The 17,725-nt window shown below is 37.3% G+C and overlaps 1 protein-coding gene across 2 annotated transcripts in view; it reads right to left on the reverse strand.

Moving 5' to 3' along the window:
* Positions 1 to 17,467, reverse strand: part of Rorb (RAR related orphan receptor B) — a 181,835-nt gene extending 164,368 nt beyond the window's left edge. Inside the window, exon 1 of one of the 2 annotated variants that reach the window (XM_036207214.1) lies at positions 17,189 to 17,467. In XM_036207214.1, coding sequence (XP_036063107.1) covers positions 17,189 to 17,227 — 39 coding nt within the window. In that variant the 5' untranslated portion in view covers positions 17,228 to 17,467. The remainder of the gene's footprint in view (positions 1 to 17,188) is intronic. The other variant, XM_036207232.1, reaches the window with a different exon arrangement.
* Positions 17,468 to 17,725: the final 258 nt, after the last annotated feature.

The raw sequence follows: 17,725 nt of genomic DNA on the forward strand, positions 1-17,725 counted from the left end.
TGAAGCTCAGAAACTGACATAAAAGCTGGGGATTCAAACTTGGACTACCTCACTTCAATGCCTGAGATTCTTGCTGGTCCCCTAGTGGGTCAATCTGATATTTTACTGAAAATGATTATTTTTTTATTGAATATGGCTGCAGAGCAAGTGCTTCTAATGAGCTTCTCCCTAACCACAATGGCATCTACTTACTTTCTATACTCCTCCAGCTTCAAAGCTTACAGGTGTCAGTCATTTGGCAGTGACTTATTGTGTTGTACTTTCTGAGATTACAATTCATACTTGTAATTTTGAAACCTTGGGGATTCATTTTTCAAGAAAAGCATTTGGTGAAGGGTAAGACTAAAGTCACGAGATGTAGGGGGCCCAAACACCAGGCTTGCATGTATTTGATGTATGGCCCGGGACAAGTGTCCTGACTTTTTATTATCTCAGCTTCCTCATCTATCAGATAAGACAAATAACAGATACATTTTTTTTTTAAATTACTCACTTGCTACATGACTAACACAGTTGCTATTTGCTAGGAATTACATCAGAACACTGCAGGTAAGAAGTGCAGTATAGTATTTGCTTACAAAGAAATGTTCTTTTGTGGATCTCATCTAATAAAGTATTCCAGATCTATGAAATATTTGGTAATTGTTTTGCTAATTGCCCGATGTTTTGTTCAGCTCTCATAAACCATAATTAATGTGGTTTCAGTTACCTGTTGTAGATCAGTATGGGTTTAGTCTTGGGACTGGTCCAAATGATGAAAAATATAATCAAGGAAAATATGTGAAATGTTATTCTTGAATTATAATTGTTTACTATAGGGAGAGTGTATGAATAATGTGTGTTAAGCTTATCCCACTGCCTGTGGGCCACAGCACTTTCTAATATATAAGCAATATTAAGTTTGTGATTATTTTCTTATTTTCAATCATTTATTGTATTTCAGCATATTTTTAATATCTTTGTAAGGTTTAAATTTTTGTGCCCATTCAGTATTTATTGATTTTGGGGAATAAGAGCACAAAATTTAAACATATATAGTGCTTTAACAATGAAGTGTTGGGGCCAGCAAATGATTGCTCACCTAAATCTAGCCTACTTTATTTTTGCAAATAATGCTTTATTGGAACACAGCCACAATACATACGTCTTTATACTTGGCCTATGGCTACTTTGCAGAGTTCTTACACTGAGTGCTGTGATGAGAGCCACAGAAATTGTATGAATCCCCGAGTTTAAGATATTTACTAATGGGACTTACAGAAAACACAGAATGGTCTAGAGGCATACACTGGCTCCTACACTTTGAGTATAGTGTGGTTCTTCTATCCCATGGTTGGCAATTATAAGGTTTGTGGTTATTCATCATTTCTACAGGGAACAGCTACTTTAAAATGTGAGTGAAAATGAGCAGTTGTTTATTGTCCAGATATTGATAGGATAGTACCTAGTCATTAGGAAAAGCTACTGCTTTGAGAATGCATTATCACTCTGAGGGTGCATTAATGAATTATGATACTAGGTTAATAAGAACAGGAGAAAACATGGCAGATGACCATGGGATAAGATGCCCTTGGGCATTCTCTTTCATCCTGGTATAATCATAGTAGCAAACTTTGTGGCCTTTATACTAATTCAAAGAATGTAGTTTCCAAAGAATTTTAGGTTTTATATTTTAAAGTAAAATTGATGAATCATTCTTTAAATACACCAATGAAATCTAGATGTCACAATATTTTGATATACATATCATAGATTTTTAAAAAAATCACATAAATTCTTTAGCTGAAATTTCATAGTATCTACTTTTCTTCTGGAATTCATACTTTCATACCATAGAATTATGTATTTATGTCAAAACTTTCATGTTCAACAATCTTTTATTTAATCACTAGGTTATACTTTATTGTAAAAAAATTATGTATTAATTTAACATATTTTCACAGTGAATACTGACTCTGTGATAAAATTTCTTCTGGTTTAAATTTTATAATAATCATTACCATTAGATACAACTGATAAAATTGTCAAATTATGTAATAAATTTTATATTACTAAATGCAAAAATAATTTTAAAGGAAATTAATCTTTTAGGACCTTTCCCTTCGATTTATTTCTAGTACTTATATTTGAATATTACTCCTAAAATATACTGGGATTTATAATAAACTCTATCTTTTTTTAAAGAAATATACATGCTAAAAACTTAATTTATATAAATATATAGGAGAAAATGGAGCTAATTTAGTTGTAGCAATTGAACTCATATTCTTGTATCCTCCAGCTCCTTCTAGGGTAGATGTTTCAACTCACATAGCATTCTGTCACCAACAACTATTTTGAATGATCGATAGCTGACAATCCTAATAACCTCTTTTCATTTTTGTGGAAAACAAAGAAATAGAATCTATCTGATTTGCAAAAGAATGTCATGTTCATTTGTTAAAAACATTCGTTATCTCAGTACCAGGATCAATATTTGAATGGTCTGTCCTGTTAGTGCAGAAGGATTCACATTTTGAAATTCTTAGAATGAGTGGAGTTCAGTCTTTCTTTGGGGTGGCAGAATAGTTACTGTGCAAAGGCAGGGGGAGGAAAAGTTGCAGCTTTTCCAGAAAATACGATGTGGGAAGCCACACTGTTCAGAAACTCTTTCCAGACTTCTGTGGCAGATAGTTTGTTATAGGGACTGGCCATTTGTATGGCAGGCTTTCCTGTATGCTGTGATGGTCATTATTATTCCTGGCCTCTCCCTATGAGATGCTCAGAATTCTACCTTAGCTGTCATAGTCAAAACCATCTTTAGACATTACCACATATTTCCTGGGGGTGTGGAAAGCCATACCCATTTTCCAACACATTTTCTTGGTCACAAAATTGCACCCTATATGAAACTACTGACCTAGAGCTGTTATTATTTATGTATGATAACTACCTTGGAGGTGAATCATTGAATTTGGCCCTAAGTACTAAATACCAGTGAGCTCATAACAAAATTAAGGGTGAACTGAGATTCCCTATCTATGGCATAGCACAGGAATATTTAAAATATTTTCACAATGCTATGCGCAGGAATCACTTCATTTTGTCTTATACTGTGACACCCAAGCCTTTCAACATTGGTTGGAGTCTGAACACTCATAGCATTGCAAAGCCTGTCTATTTTGCTGGGATATCACAGGGAGACATAACTGCAGGGAAGCTGACTATGTGAGTATCCTACTCTTTGCACCTGCATTTGAAATAATATGTTTTCAAAATTAATATGACCCTTCAGAGACATAAAGAGGGGTGTTAATTTACCCTCAGCAAGAGCTTAGCAGGGCAGAACTCTGCTTTGTCCAATGATGGAGAACGTTTTAATGTGCCTTCTTCCTCTTCCTCACCTGCCATCCCTTACTCTTCTAGTTTCATTATGTCCAGTACTTATATCTGAAACATAGCGTATGGTTTCCAAGAAGAAGAGGCCAAGTTCTTTAAAACATGGAGATGATTCTATTCTGAATATACATTAGAATTTAGTGTAGTGCCTGGCAGACTATTCTTCACTAAGTTAGGGATAGCTGGGAAATATTAGGGAATGTATGCGTGAGTTAATTTCTTCAAGGACCCATTATGCCTTCATTCTTAATTCTATCAGCATACTAGGTGCTTCAGGCTAACAGTTAAACTAAAATATAGTGAGTACAGAAAGAATACTGTCTTATGCCAGTGTGTTTATTTTCTTGCTTTAAAATGATCTATAATGACTGTATATGCAAATTTTGAAAACAATGAAAAGGAAATAAAGAATAAAACAATAAAAATAAAATCTTAGTTTCCTGGTGTGGCTTTTACTCTTTTGTTAAAAGCATTTTATGTAAGTTAGATATTATAGTATCTAAACTCTTGCACTATGGTTTTTCTTACTGGTGTTTAGGTTTACTCTGGTCAAAGAGAATTTTATTTTTATTGCCATTTTAACCCATTTTCTAAAGCATATCACCAGCTACCTATATATACTTGATGCTAGCGAGATGTATGGGATACATGACAAACGCATACACGTGCACAGTGAGCGCACATGAATGGAGGCTGCATCGTAATGGGCACTGCACGAAAGGGTTTTCTGGATTACTGCAAAGCACACGATAAGGCTACAGCTGTGTCTCATGAAAAAACTTTCTCTTAGCCCTTTAGCTTGTTCCCCATTGGAAAGATTCCAAGAAGGTGAATTGTTGGAGCAAAGACTTCGATTTAAAAAAATATGAATAACTTTCATAATGTGAATATTCATGCACACATTTTCACATACATAGGTGAGTTATCAAAGTTTCCACTTATGGGCTTTGAAAAAAGATTTCCAGAATATATCAACTTTGCTTAGCTCTCAGGACTTTCCTGAGCAGTATCTACAAATGCCAAGTATTTCAGGTTATCATTTTGTAAGAGGAGCCCAAAAGAAGACACCGAGCCATTGAAAGAGTGGGTGAAGATCACTGGCAAAAAGCACAGATGTGATCAAACAAGATGAAAAAATAGACTGCGATATTATAAGGGTTGATATTGTTAGAGGCTGTACTAATCTAGTTAAGCTACCACCATAGCACACAAAGACACTGAGTCTCAAACCATCACACCTGCTATCACTTAGCAGAAGAAAAGGCTGCTCCCATTGCTTTATTTCTTTAATACATAAATCTGAGTCCCTTTCCCAACTTCTCATTAACCATCTTTTCATTAAAAAAAAAATAAACCAGATGCTTACATTTTTAAAATTTGGGACTACTTTGAAACGTAGAAGCTGGAAGCTTAAACCATTTTATAAGGCATCCTTTTTATATTTGAGAGTTTCCTTTGGCTCTTCGCCTCTACATCTATTATTTTGCATACCTGTCTTACATATCTCACGAGACTGCTGAGGGGACTGTCAAGATAGCATCTACATAAGCTAGTTAGGAGCTATAGAGCAAGAAACAAGCAAGATATTATTATATTATTTTTCCTGCTGTTACATTTGTACAGGGATGAGGCTGCATCTGTCAGTTCCTCTCAGCTTTACACAGTTAGTTCCTTTTAAAAATGTTTCCAGAACTTTCCTTAATAGCAGCCATGGTATAAAGAGTGACAGAGTTAACAATTTTGAGGAAGAGTGCCACTATCTCCAAAATAGTGCTAGCAGGAAGGGTATTTTACATAAAGCAAAACAAAGAGAATCACCTGAGGTAAGTCTACAGTCCTTTTCAACCTGATACTATTATACAGAATAGGAAGCAAATATGAGATGAAGATGACCCAGTATGTACAGTTTTCTTTTGAATAGTATCTGTGGGCAAAGTAGGATGACTATAGGAGTCAGCATCATTATATAATATGATCAATTACTGTCTCAAAGTATAAATAACAGGGTAGTGCTAGCATTTTACACCATTCTTTGTATGGTACAGTTTACAGGGAGGATGCCTAAAAATAACAGCAGGGTAACCATCATGCCCTTAAAGAAACATAAATGGACTTAATTTGAAACTGTAAAAATTAATCACATAAATGATAGCTTCATGTTAAGGTGCATTATGTTTCAGCCAAAATGCAAAACAAATTAAATTGCAGTGTTGTTAAGGAGGAGTGGAACTCTGTATTTCTTTAGAATTAATGTTAAATGTAATTGGCTTTCCCCTTTATATTGCTAGGTACAATTAGATATGGCACCTTCCTAATGGTGCTAAGGCTCTGTCCTTAAGAAGTATCTTGTATAAAGCATAGAAGGACAGAAAGGGATCTCTGGTGCTGATACTAGCCAGCCAGATGGGATGATTTCAGAGCAGGTGGGTAAGTAGTGGTACGCCATGATCTTCAGTCCATTGCTTTGTTCAAAATCTTTATGCCTAAAGAGAAACCACCGTCTTCCTGACAGACATTAAAAACAGATAATTGGACAAGCTCAGGGACAAATAAGTACATTTATCTCAGACTGAAAGGGACGTTGGGAATTGATTGGAGAGCAATTTCATATTCAGTTCCCAATAGCTTCAGAAATATTTCACTGGTTTGTTTCCCTGTACTCAGTACACATTTTTAATGGGGAAACAAAATGTGCAATTTCACTAAAAACTTTAAGTTAATATAAAGAGAGGCATAGTTGAGTTTGTGAAATTCTATATATTTAAAAATTCAATGGAATAATTATAGTAAGAAAAACACTATTTACACTTTGGATTCATTATTGTGTTGCCCAGACAGTGCTCAGTCAGAACCTGAAGGTTGTTTTTAATACTTAGTTTAATTCTTCCTCATATTTGTAAATAACATCATGATTATTCAGGGAGTAAAAACTGCAGAACAATGTGTTCCTAAGGGTATACTATAATTGAATAGACAGTTTTATTATGGGATTCTTCATCATGTGATCAAAACATTGGCCAGAGTTTTAATGAAAACTTCATCTTAAGAGATATAGTGACAAAATGGCAGCAGAGTTTACATCTGTAGCTAGCAAGTGATTAATGCCTTGCATAACTTATTAGTAATGTCCACTATGCATTGCAGAGATGAGAAAAATAGAATGACCTATAAGGCCAGACTGCAGATTATTAAAAACAGAACTGGGTTCTGAGTCAGAAGCCTTCATTTCAAGGTAATTTGTGTAACTTTTTAAAACAAACAACCAAAGACAAATTATCCATTTTTTTTTTTTTTGTATTTAAAAAGTGACATAAACAACAGTGGACATCTGAAACATTTTTGTGGATAGTACCTGATGGATTCTTTAGACCTTTCAGAATGAAACATCCTCTCCTCTCTTCCTCCTTCCTTTCTCTTTCCCTCTCTTCTTCCTCCTTCTTTCTCTTTCTTTCTTTTCTACTTGAGACTGTTACTTGGAGGGCTTAGTATCTTACACATATTAAGTTGCTCTGTAATCTGATTTATAATGTTAGGTACCACATACAACATTTCCATTTCTTTTTAGTCATTGTATTATGAGAAAAATGTTTGTCTCTGACTGTAAACCAACACTTGAGAGAGTCGTGTTAGATAGCTTTAAAATCTATTAAAGAGAAAATGAATACAACAAAATAGTGGTGGAACAATTCAAATCAATTTATTTATTTATGAATTAGTATGTTCTAAAGCTAATAACATAAATGTTCACTTATTCTGATTTGAGCATCTGCAAGAATTAATCTTCAGTCATATCAGTTAATAAATTGAAACAAAACCATGATGGATATTTATGTAAACTTATTAATACTCTTAATATTTGTATTTTTGAATTGTCCTTGAGATGGTTTATTCAAAAGTCCCACTTCTTTGATATCTAACATATTTTCAAACAGTAAAAATATATATGCAAGAATGAACGTGTTAAGAGTTAATCTCACTTTAAAATGTAGTCAGCTTTGAAAGGGAGACAGTCTAGTATATTTCACTGTTTGTTTTCAATTTAATTTTAGAACAAGCTAATTAATTAATATATCAAGATCCCAAATCTTCCAAGTAATATATTTAAAGTATTTTGTTTTGTAGAAAGGAAATTATTTCCAGGAAGCACCATACCTTAAGATATGACATGTTTTTCCCAGCAAATGTTTCTCTGGTCTACCAGACTGTGCAGCATTTGCTCATATTTAACAACTGTGGGAATTTGGACTGAGGTTTCTCCTTTTCTTTAAAGTGTGTAATTCTTCTGCATATGCCAGGCACAATGTATGCATAAGTTAACAGAAAATGGTCTGTGTAATAATCTTGTTATTTGATTAAAAAATCCTAATTATAGCAAATCATTCATTAAGAAGTCAACATATCTAAGTTCTTTTCAACTTGCATTATTGTTTAGTATTGGAATCTAGAAGCCAATGCCTGCTGAGTGAAAAATATGATTTGAGTGTTTATTCTGTCTTAAACTGTGGAATAAAAATGGGAAATTTCTAATATTGAATTTCATAATAATAGAGTACTATTAAACTATATTAAGCATTCTTATAATTCATTCCTTAGACATGTTCCATTTAACATTTTCAAGTAACTAGTTTCATTATACTATTTAGGCAAATAAAAATAAAACAGTGATCTGATGTGAGCATCAATTACAGAGAACAACACACTCTGATCCTATTTAATAATATTGTCCTTTAAGCAATCTTTCCAATGAGAGATCAGAATATTAGTTTAATGCTACTAATCAGTTTAAAGTACTAGGCATATTTTCTTACAAGTTAAAGTAAATACACAAATGAAGAAACAAACTATATTTGTGTTACAAATAACAGCTCAAATTAATGCATTGTTTTTCTGAGGTTCACTCTATACTTACCACGCAGAATAGGATATTGGCTAGAAATTACGTCAAATGTGAGCATATGCCCACTACCATTAAATGCAAGTGGACCAGAGAGACATTGCAATATGTATTCAGAAAAGCAGTTGTCTTATGAAATAACTATTTGGTCAAATCTATTAAAAAATAGAGTGACTTCCTAACTTTTCACTCTTTTAGAGAAGTCCCAAGAAATAGGGTCAGGTTGTTGAACTACTTCTTGAATTATTCTAGTATCAAGAAATAAAGAGCTCAAGGACCACCCAGAGCTAACATGTAGCTGGGTGGTGCTAAGACAGAAGACCATGTTTCCTCAGTCTGACAAATTCTAGCTAACAATCACCACCAAACTAAATACTGTTTCTCAGGGCTGCAAAGTATGACTTAATGTTGCTTTGCATGCAGAAATTAGGAAACAACATTTTTGTTAGTTCAGGGGGTTATGGCCAACAGTGGGGACAATTTGCCTGCTTGGCAGCTTTAGAATGGTGACATTTACTGTGGTGAATTCTCCCCAGCCTAACCTGCTTTTCAGCTTCATAGGCTCAGAAACTCGATCTCCCCACTGTTTCAGAATGGACTAAACATGGGGATGAGGACTCACAATTACTTAACTAAGCTCACAGAGCTAATGCATAAGATAAGAACTGGCAAACTGTCATTTCAAAATGAGGAATCTTGACTGTGAAGACTACCACAGGGGCCTTCAGCTACTGCCTACAAAACTCTCTTGCAGAGGTGGATTTATTCTTCTTGATATCTGGTAATCTAAGATACTCCCCAGAGTGGTATCACTACTTTCAGATAATAGCTTAAACATTAAAGAAAATGAAATTCAATATATTTAGCTTTTTCTTTGTTTGGAAAAAAGATTTCATTTATAAAAACAAATATATGTGTATTGTATTTTCACTTATCTTTACTCTGTGGTACTTAAAAACAAGTAACATGTATACACACAGGTATATATGTTTGTATGCAACAATAATAATCAAGAAAAAAAGACATTCAGTTTAAGAGTTGGGGGCCTGGGATGAGTTGTAGGGACATGGGAGGGGCTGGAAAGAGGAATGGAAATGGTGGAACGGTTGTGATTCTATCTTAATTAAAATGCATAAAAATTTAAAACTAAGAACAACAAAAAAAATTATAGTCTTCCTTATGCTGACATTTGTCACCAATATTTTAATAACTAATAAGAACTTTAGATTTTCTTTTTTATTTATCATGTGAGATATTTAAAAACCATGTTACTGCTTTTTTTTTTTTAACACTAGATTGTGTTATTTTCTCAATAGTTCTTTCATAATAAGCCCAAATTTCAAATGGTACCAACTACAAATGGTAACTGGCGAATATACCAGACAGTATTTTTATAAGTCTCATTCAGATTAACAAATTAACCAAAAGCGAGGCCTCTACTTGTCTTTCTAGGCTACGGTAAGTACCACTTCACATGTGAGACCTGAACACCAAGTGGACTTCTGCTATTTTCTTGCTGATTTTGCCTCTGTTCTCCCCAGAGCAAGGCCTGGACCAAGCAAATGGAGCACTGTATCAACTTGAGCATTCTCAGGATCTATTCCTGTAGTTTACCTTGGATAGATGGTCAATAAATAATTCTTGTGTGTAGAAGTCGCATTCATTTCTATTGGTATGGATATAGATATTAAAGATGACAGATTTGATCTTTTTCCCTTAAAATTAAAATGGCAATGGACACAACTTTGAGAAAATAGTCTCCTTCTCATACATGAGAGTTTAGTCTTAACTTGAGGTCCTAGAAGCACGATGATCAGTAAGTTTGATAGTTTTCAAAACAGGAGAGAATCATATTTATAGGGTGCAAAGCAGAGAGGTGACTTTCAATTTGAAAACATTTAAAAAATTTTCTTAGAAAAAGTAATATAAAGGGTTGGGGACTTAACTCAGTGGTAGAGCACTTGCCTAGCAAGCGCAAAGCCCTGGGTTCGATCCCCAGCTCAAAAAAAAAAAAAAAAGAAAGAAAAATAATATAAGAGCCTATTTTTTGCCCCTAATTATGGGAACACTGCTTATTATACTTTTATCTCAGTATTAAAGCATGATGCCTGTGCTGTTACGATATGCTAACAGCATAGTCTGAGTAGTTTAGGTAATGGTGTAACAGCATTTTAAAGAAGGATGATTGATTACATACTCCATAAAAAAATTTAAAACCATATAATTCAAATTTTACTTTTTTGAAATGTACAATGAAAAAGACTTTTATATGAGGTAAAATCAGTATAGCCATTTTCCTGAGGCACTCCGGATCATACGCATGCACTATATAGCAAAATATTTGTCTTACATGAATATTCAACAATAGGCAGGCTCATCATCAAAAGCAACATTTAGTAAACAACCAGGCTAAATTGTTCTTTCTTTGCTAAAGTCAATAATTTGTCTAAATTAGAGAAATACAACCCAAGATCACAAATATGATAACCAATCACACAAAACATCATTGATAAATACCCATTCTAATAAGGTAATTTACAGTCAGCATACTTAGTCAACTAAGACAATATCTACTGTGCAGAAATGGACATATCTAAGTCAGAGCAAATTTCTTTTCATCCTAAACTAGAGCACAGTCCTGAATAAGTTTCTAGCTTAGTTTTGGGAAAAGGTAATGTGTTTTGGCTTTATAAGCATGTGTCTATACTAAGAACATCACAATTTAACTTTAAAAATATATTATGAAGTTATTATTATAGAGCTATTATTTATTTTCAGTATTTCTAAAACAACTACTAGCCAAGAAGATTACATGCCATGTTTATAAAATACTCTACCCTCTAAGTGTCATTTTTTCTAAGTGTTATTTTTAAAGTTTTACTCTGCATAGTATACAACCATGGGGGCAAATATATATCGAATAATCTTTTTACCTCCTCAAATAAGCATTAATAAAATTGCAAGTATCATAGAGTCACTAAATATGGTACTTGCAATATTGATGACCACATAGTAACTGTATCTTAAAGGTTACCCGAGCAAGCCAAAATTTTATGTAGTTTGAAGTACACTATAATTTTGTGATGCTGTGAACACAGTATTTCCTTTTCTAAGAATCCACACACAATGCTTTTTGTTAACCACATGTTATTATATTTAGCTAGATTCACCATAAATACCGTTATAACACCTGTGGTTTCCCTCATTAAGAACTGAATGGAAGAGGTCAGGGGTTGAAAGGGCAGCATATGCGCCATGAAAGAACTAGTTAACATAGTCTATTATATTGGTGCACTGGTAAATCTCATTTCTATTCATCAGATGATTAGTTCAATCAATATTTATTCCTCTATGCTCCCTTTGTCTTATGCTACAAAGGAGACATCCTTCAAATTCATGGCAGAAGCCTTGTTATCTATGAATTTGTTGCTTAATTTGAGAGGGAATATTTTATTTATTTGGCAATCCTCAGTTCTTTGATTCCCCTTCCCTCTAATTATCATTAGGTAGGATAATGGAGTTTTGTGTAGATTATTTATAAATAGATGCTATTAGCAGCTCTTCTTTATGCGGCTCAAGTACCACATATATTCACATCCCCTTTCTGAATGCTTTGGGAAGTCATTCTGTTTCTGTAAATATGTTTGAGTTTGAAGCCTGGATTGTGAAAGCAAAGATAAGAATGATTTTCACTCTCAAATATTCATTCTTTTTGTCTGAGTGGGTGGTTATAGGCACATGCAGATACATATTGCGTATCAGTGTGTATCAACAGACGCCTCCGAAGACTGCTATTATCTGCTAGCAATTCTGTTAAGTCGGAGATTCTATTCAAAGTCAGATTAAATATTTGCAAGAAGCTGTAATTGGAAGATGATTGCAAAATTACAGGAATAATACTTTTTATGTAGACTGCTCATTTTATCAAAGGCCATAATTCATCACATCATTAGAGACTTATTTCATTAGTTGGTTTAATTTTTACCCACTAGATAAGAAGGGTGGAGAGGAGAACTACGCCAAGGAAAAAAAGACATATTTAATTTTAAGCACAATTTCCTCTCTAATTTCTACTTGTCTATGTATTTTAACACAGAATAATATTTCATTAACATCAACCAACTGAATGCTAATGTAGACAAAAACTATCACTCTATTTTGTATTTGTGGGGTAATCATAGGGATGGCTCAACATTAAGGATCTCCGTTTATACTACTAGAGTGATAAGTATCATTTGTTACTTTTGTTCTCACACTGTACAAACTCATGTACCTTTGTTTTCAATCAGACAGAACTTGAACCCTTCAGTTTGCCGTTACTATTCTTACCTCTTAATATACTTAATTGCAAGTTACAGATTTTGCCAATGCACAGTGGCACCAATGTCATCCTGCATAATTTAAACTCATACTTCTTAAATTTTTAGAATCCCAGCAGCCTCATGTATACAGTTTTGAAACTGAATTACTTACTAGAATGATTTGAAACTTTTTATTTATCAAAAGCTGCAATATTCACCTTAAATTAGAGATACTTTATGAATGTAAGTAAATTAATTAGTGTGTTGTGACTCACATTTGCATTCCTAAGAACTGCTGAAGTAGAATGTATTAAAACTCTATCTTCTGTATGTCTCATCTTCTTAAAAGGTGAATGCATGCTTATAAAATAAAAAGTCAAAGCTTAAAATATTTATTTGTCACTTTATGTAGAAAAAAACTATCTGTATTCAATACTCTCATATGTTAATTTTAGAAAAACAAGTTTTTTTTTTTTTTTTTAAACAAAGCTTGGATACCATGAATACTAACTCTAAATTATCTATAATTTCTTGGTGACTTGATACCTTTTTGGTTCTAAAATTATGTTTTGTGAATTGGATGCATTTAAATTTAAAGAATAATCTGTGCAAATACACTTATTGGTGGTTTTTAATAATTTAGCATTTGACACAGTACCAAGATGAATAAATATTAACATTAATATTTATATTTGGTTAAGAGCATAACATGATGAGTTATTTATGCTAAACTATCACATAAACCTACTTTGACAGTGATAGATGAGAGCACCATAAAAGGACCTCCACTGATCAGAAGTTACTGTCACTAATGGAAAAATGTAAGGATTTACAAGTTTTAGGTGAGTGCAAACAAAGGAGGTATAATTTTACGATCCTTATTTATGAAGCCTGATACTCAAAATTTCCACGTTTACATTTACTGATTATTTTAAATATAAAAGATATGGTGAATCCATGCCTAACCTTAATCTCCAAGATGTGTAACATTTCTGTATTCCAATAGTTAACAATTAACCATGGCTGTCGAGGGAGGGACAAGGTGGGTGCATGTACTTATAACTGTTTAGGGGATATTTTAGATTTTTGGCTATGTATTTTCCCACAGTATTTGAAACAGAGATTTAAGATTTTTCTTTAAACTGTTAGTGATTCATTCTCTTGTTAAAAAGATAGTTCATTGGTAATTTCTGAATGAGCAGAAATTAGCAGAGTACTGGCAGAGATGTCCTTTTCAATATCTGTATATATATGGTGGAATATTAGTTAGAAATATTTAACTTAAGTCACTTAATTGGAACTTGTGGAGAAAATTTAGGGCGACAATTTGATTAAGGAAAAAACTCTAAGAATATTCAGACCCTTTATATTTTCAAAGGTGGCTGCATCTCAGAGAGCAAGCTATTTTTTTTTTTTTTTTTAAGTTTAGCAGGCAGAATCTAGAGTTTAAAAAAAATCCAAGACCCCTCCTTATTTACAGCAAGAATAAAACTGGACTTAAATCCTCCCAAGCTGCAGCTGCCTATTGATCACAATGGCAGCTGTGCTCCTGCTTGGGAGAGCAGGGATTTTATGCAGAGGCAGGAGAGAAAAGCCACCATTTAGGTGTCCTTTGTAATAAACAACTGACAGACTACTCAACAAGGAGCCTTGAAAAACCACACCCGGCTGCCTCACTCCTTTCTTGCCTAAGGGTCTTCTCCTTTTCAGAAGTTTCCTTTCAAGAAGCAAGAAGAAGAGCATCCCTAGAACTCATAGGATTCCCTCCACAGACAAAGGGTGCAAAGTTTTGTGGGCCACCAAGCTGCAACCTCCTTCTCTTTTAGAGACAGGAGGCCGACCGTGGCTGGAACTTTGGTCCTGGTCAGAGGTTGTGCTGCCAGGCAGGGCAATGAGCTCTAGGATCAGACCCTCTTAATACCCCACTTACCCTTGAGCTTCCCCAGAAATACTCTGAAATACCCCAAGCAGAGGAACTACTGGGTGGTGTAGTCTGATCTGGGGATAAGTTGCTGGACTGACCCCACAGGGAGACTGCTCAGTCCTAGACACCAACACCATTTGTGTCTAGCAAATTGACCTGAGTCAGGACAGTTAACCATTGCCAGAAGCAAACCTTGGAGCCAAAGCTCTGACAGAACGACATGGGAATTGAGACAGTGTGTGTGATGACAGGGCACAGTGTATGGAATAGATGGCATGCTCACGGGCAAAAGGCAAAGCCAAGTTTAATGGCAGCTCCTCCCCCAGCAGAGTCTGTTCCAACGGTCTGCTGAGCAGCCTTGCACAAGGAAAATGATTTGATACTTCTGTCTCACCACTTAATTGACACTCAAGTTCGACTATTAGAAGACTTCTGGATAGCCTTATTCTACACCCCCCCCCCCCCCATTAAACAGTAGCCCAGGATGGGATGGGACATGGCATTGACTTTAGGGGACGCGAATGGGACAGTAAGAGATCAAGAGAGGAGAGCCAAAAGGGCTAGAGAAACCCCTGACTTTTCCTTTACCAACTTCCTTCCCTTCAAGCTGCCTCAGGAGAGTCATCCTGGATTAGATCTGGTGAACTGTCTTGGGCCGCTTGGTGAGCTGATGTTCTCTGAGACAAAGGTGTGGGTTCACACTTTATTTCTAAGGTATACACCAGGACTAGCCCTTGGCTTAAATCCTTCAAGCCAGCAGCCAGGGGTCTCCCAGGGGAACCTGGAGGCAAAAGCAGCAAGACCAGTGTGGTCAAGGCCAAGTGCAAGGAAGCTGCTGCGCTGGGCTCTGTGCCACCCTCCATAGCTTAAGAGATGTGCAGCTGGGCTACAGGATTAGTGCAGGGAACCAACTGCGGTGGCACGGCACACGTGGTTTCTGACCCTCAGGTAGCTTGAACCTAGCTATGGGGGAGGGTGACTGTTGGGAGGGGAGAAAAAGCCTAGCTGCTAACCCGTAGGGAAGGAAGCAGAAAGGAAAGTGCTTGGGATGGTGAGGTAGGGCAGGAAAAGATAAACAAAAACCCAGTTTCTCACTAAGTGAAGGCTCTCTCCCCACGCCAATTCCTGTAGTACAGTTTCTTGAAAGAATTTGGATGGTGGAGCATGTGACCATCCTGTGACTGGGACAATCAGCTGTTGTCACTGAGCACAAGCACACAGAGATCCTGACTTCCAGTGCGCCGGTCAATCAAGACACTCACCAATATACCTTTGTCTCTTCTCTAGAGTCCTATCCCTATGATTAATGGGCAACTCCTCTCCATCCCTGTTTCTCCTGTCTTGTTCTACACAGCCCAGGCCCCAAGGTGGTGGCCCCAGCATTTCTATGCCTTCGAGGTCAAGTCAGGCCTAGGGCTCCTCGAGGATGGTCAGGATGAGGGTCATGCACACTCCCCCCTAAAGGGAGTAGGGTCAGTGCATGGGAGCAGGCAAGCCTGGTGGAGGAAGATTGGTATTTGTGAGCCCTCTTTTGAATGTGTCCTGCTAAGAGCACTTCCGTCCAGGATGCAGGGAGGTCCAGAGACTTTACTGTCGCCCATTTCTGTTTTTTAGGATCTGGAGGGACTTGCGAATGAGAGAGAAAAGCCCCCTAGGAACACAACGCATCAAAGAAGGGACACTTGGAGGTTGGAACTGGGTGTCTAGGCATTTGCAGATTTCCAAGTCAGGAGGGCATCTAGTGGCTTCTTTAAGAAAAGAGAAAAGTTGTAAAGTGAGAGAGGGTCCGGGACACAGTGAAACTTGTGCCGCAGGAGAGATCTACAAACTGACTCCATCAAGCGCCCCTGGCCAGCTACTCAGATAACCCCGAGTGAAGTCAGAGCAGGGGACTAGCCTCTGTCATCCCTGCGGGCCATTTCGCATCCTTTGCCCTGAGGTCGCACTGCCGCTGGTGGCAGTGGCCCTGGACAGAAGGCTCACTTAGCACTAGCTCCCATCATGGTCCTTTATCTTAGAAAATAGACTGAGCCCCCTGATTTCCCCGGTGTGAGTAGCGCGGCCTTTAGTCTCCTGAACTTTCTCCTAGCAACTCTTTTTGGGGATGGGCCCAGCCACAGTGAAGCGGAAAGGGAACAGGGGACCTAGGGAAGGTCCAGCCACAGGCATCAGCATCCAGTTTCCCGGAGCATCCCGTGTTTACTACTCCTGAGAAGGGACGCGCCTGTAGACTGGGATGCTCCTGCGTCTGGCAGCTTGACCCTGTATTATCCCCCTTGCGCCAGCTTGTTCACCCCTGGCCAGCGATCACAGCGTGATCCAGGCTTCCAGCTGCCTTTACCCAGTCATCCCGCTTCCTGCTCTCTTCTATCCCGTGTCCTGTGGCACACCCGAGAGCGACGCGCAGAAAAGATTCAGAGCAAACCCAAAACTGAGAGAAGCGACTAGCGCAGTCCCGGTCTCCCAAAAGCGCCCTCCCGCGTCCTGCCTAAGTCCCGAGTCTTCTACACCTTCCCGCAACTTTCTAAGCCCAGGCCATTTGCTGTCCCACCTGCGAACCGAACTCAGGGAGCTGCGCGTAGCCAATCTCTCTTCCCTTGGGCCAAGAGCTCTCCCCTCCCCCCCCACAGCTCCAGGTCTGGTTAGAGTTGGATGGCCTCTGGGACCCTGGGCGCCCCTGGGCTCGCTTACCTCGCATGGTGTGGCCGCTGTCCTGCTCCGCGTAGTCATGAAGCTCCCAGCCCGAACCCCAGAGAACCCAAAAATCCCGCTCAGCACGAGGGAAGAAGGCGGTCTGCGAAGAGCTGCTCCGCCGCCCAGAGAAGCATCCCTTTAGGCAGACGTCGTGGCCACAGCGTGACGGTGGCCGCCGCCGCTATGCTAACAGTTTTGATGCTGTTGCTGATGACTGTTTTTGATGGCTGTTTGTTTGTTTTCAGGCAAGGTGGAAAAAAAAAATGTCCTGGCTGGCTGGTGCCTGGGTTTTGTTTTGCTTTTTGTTTGTTTGTTTGTTTCTTTTTTCTTTCTCTCCAGTGTGCTTGCTTTTTGGAAAAAAAAAATGCCACCGCCTCGGGCTCGGAGATTTCTTTTGTGATCACTTGGACTGAGGAGGAGGAGGAGGAGGAGAAGGAGGAGGAGGAGAAGGGCAGTCGCAGGAGGAGGAGGAGTTGGTGGTGGTTTTGTTAGTTACAAAGAAGAGGGAGAATGATCAAGGGGAAAAAAAGGAAA

The sequence above is a fragment of the Onychomys torridus genome, chromosome 1 (genome assembly GCF_903995425.1).
Source record: "Onychomys torridus chromosome 1, mOncTor1.1, whole genome shotgun sequence".
NCBI lineage: Eukaryota > Metazoa > Chordata > Mammalia > Rodentia > Cricetidae > Onychomys > Onychomys torridus.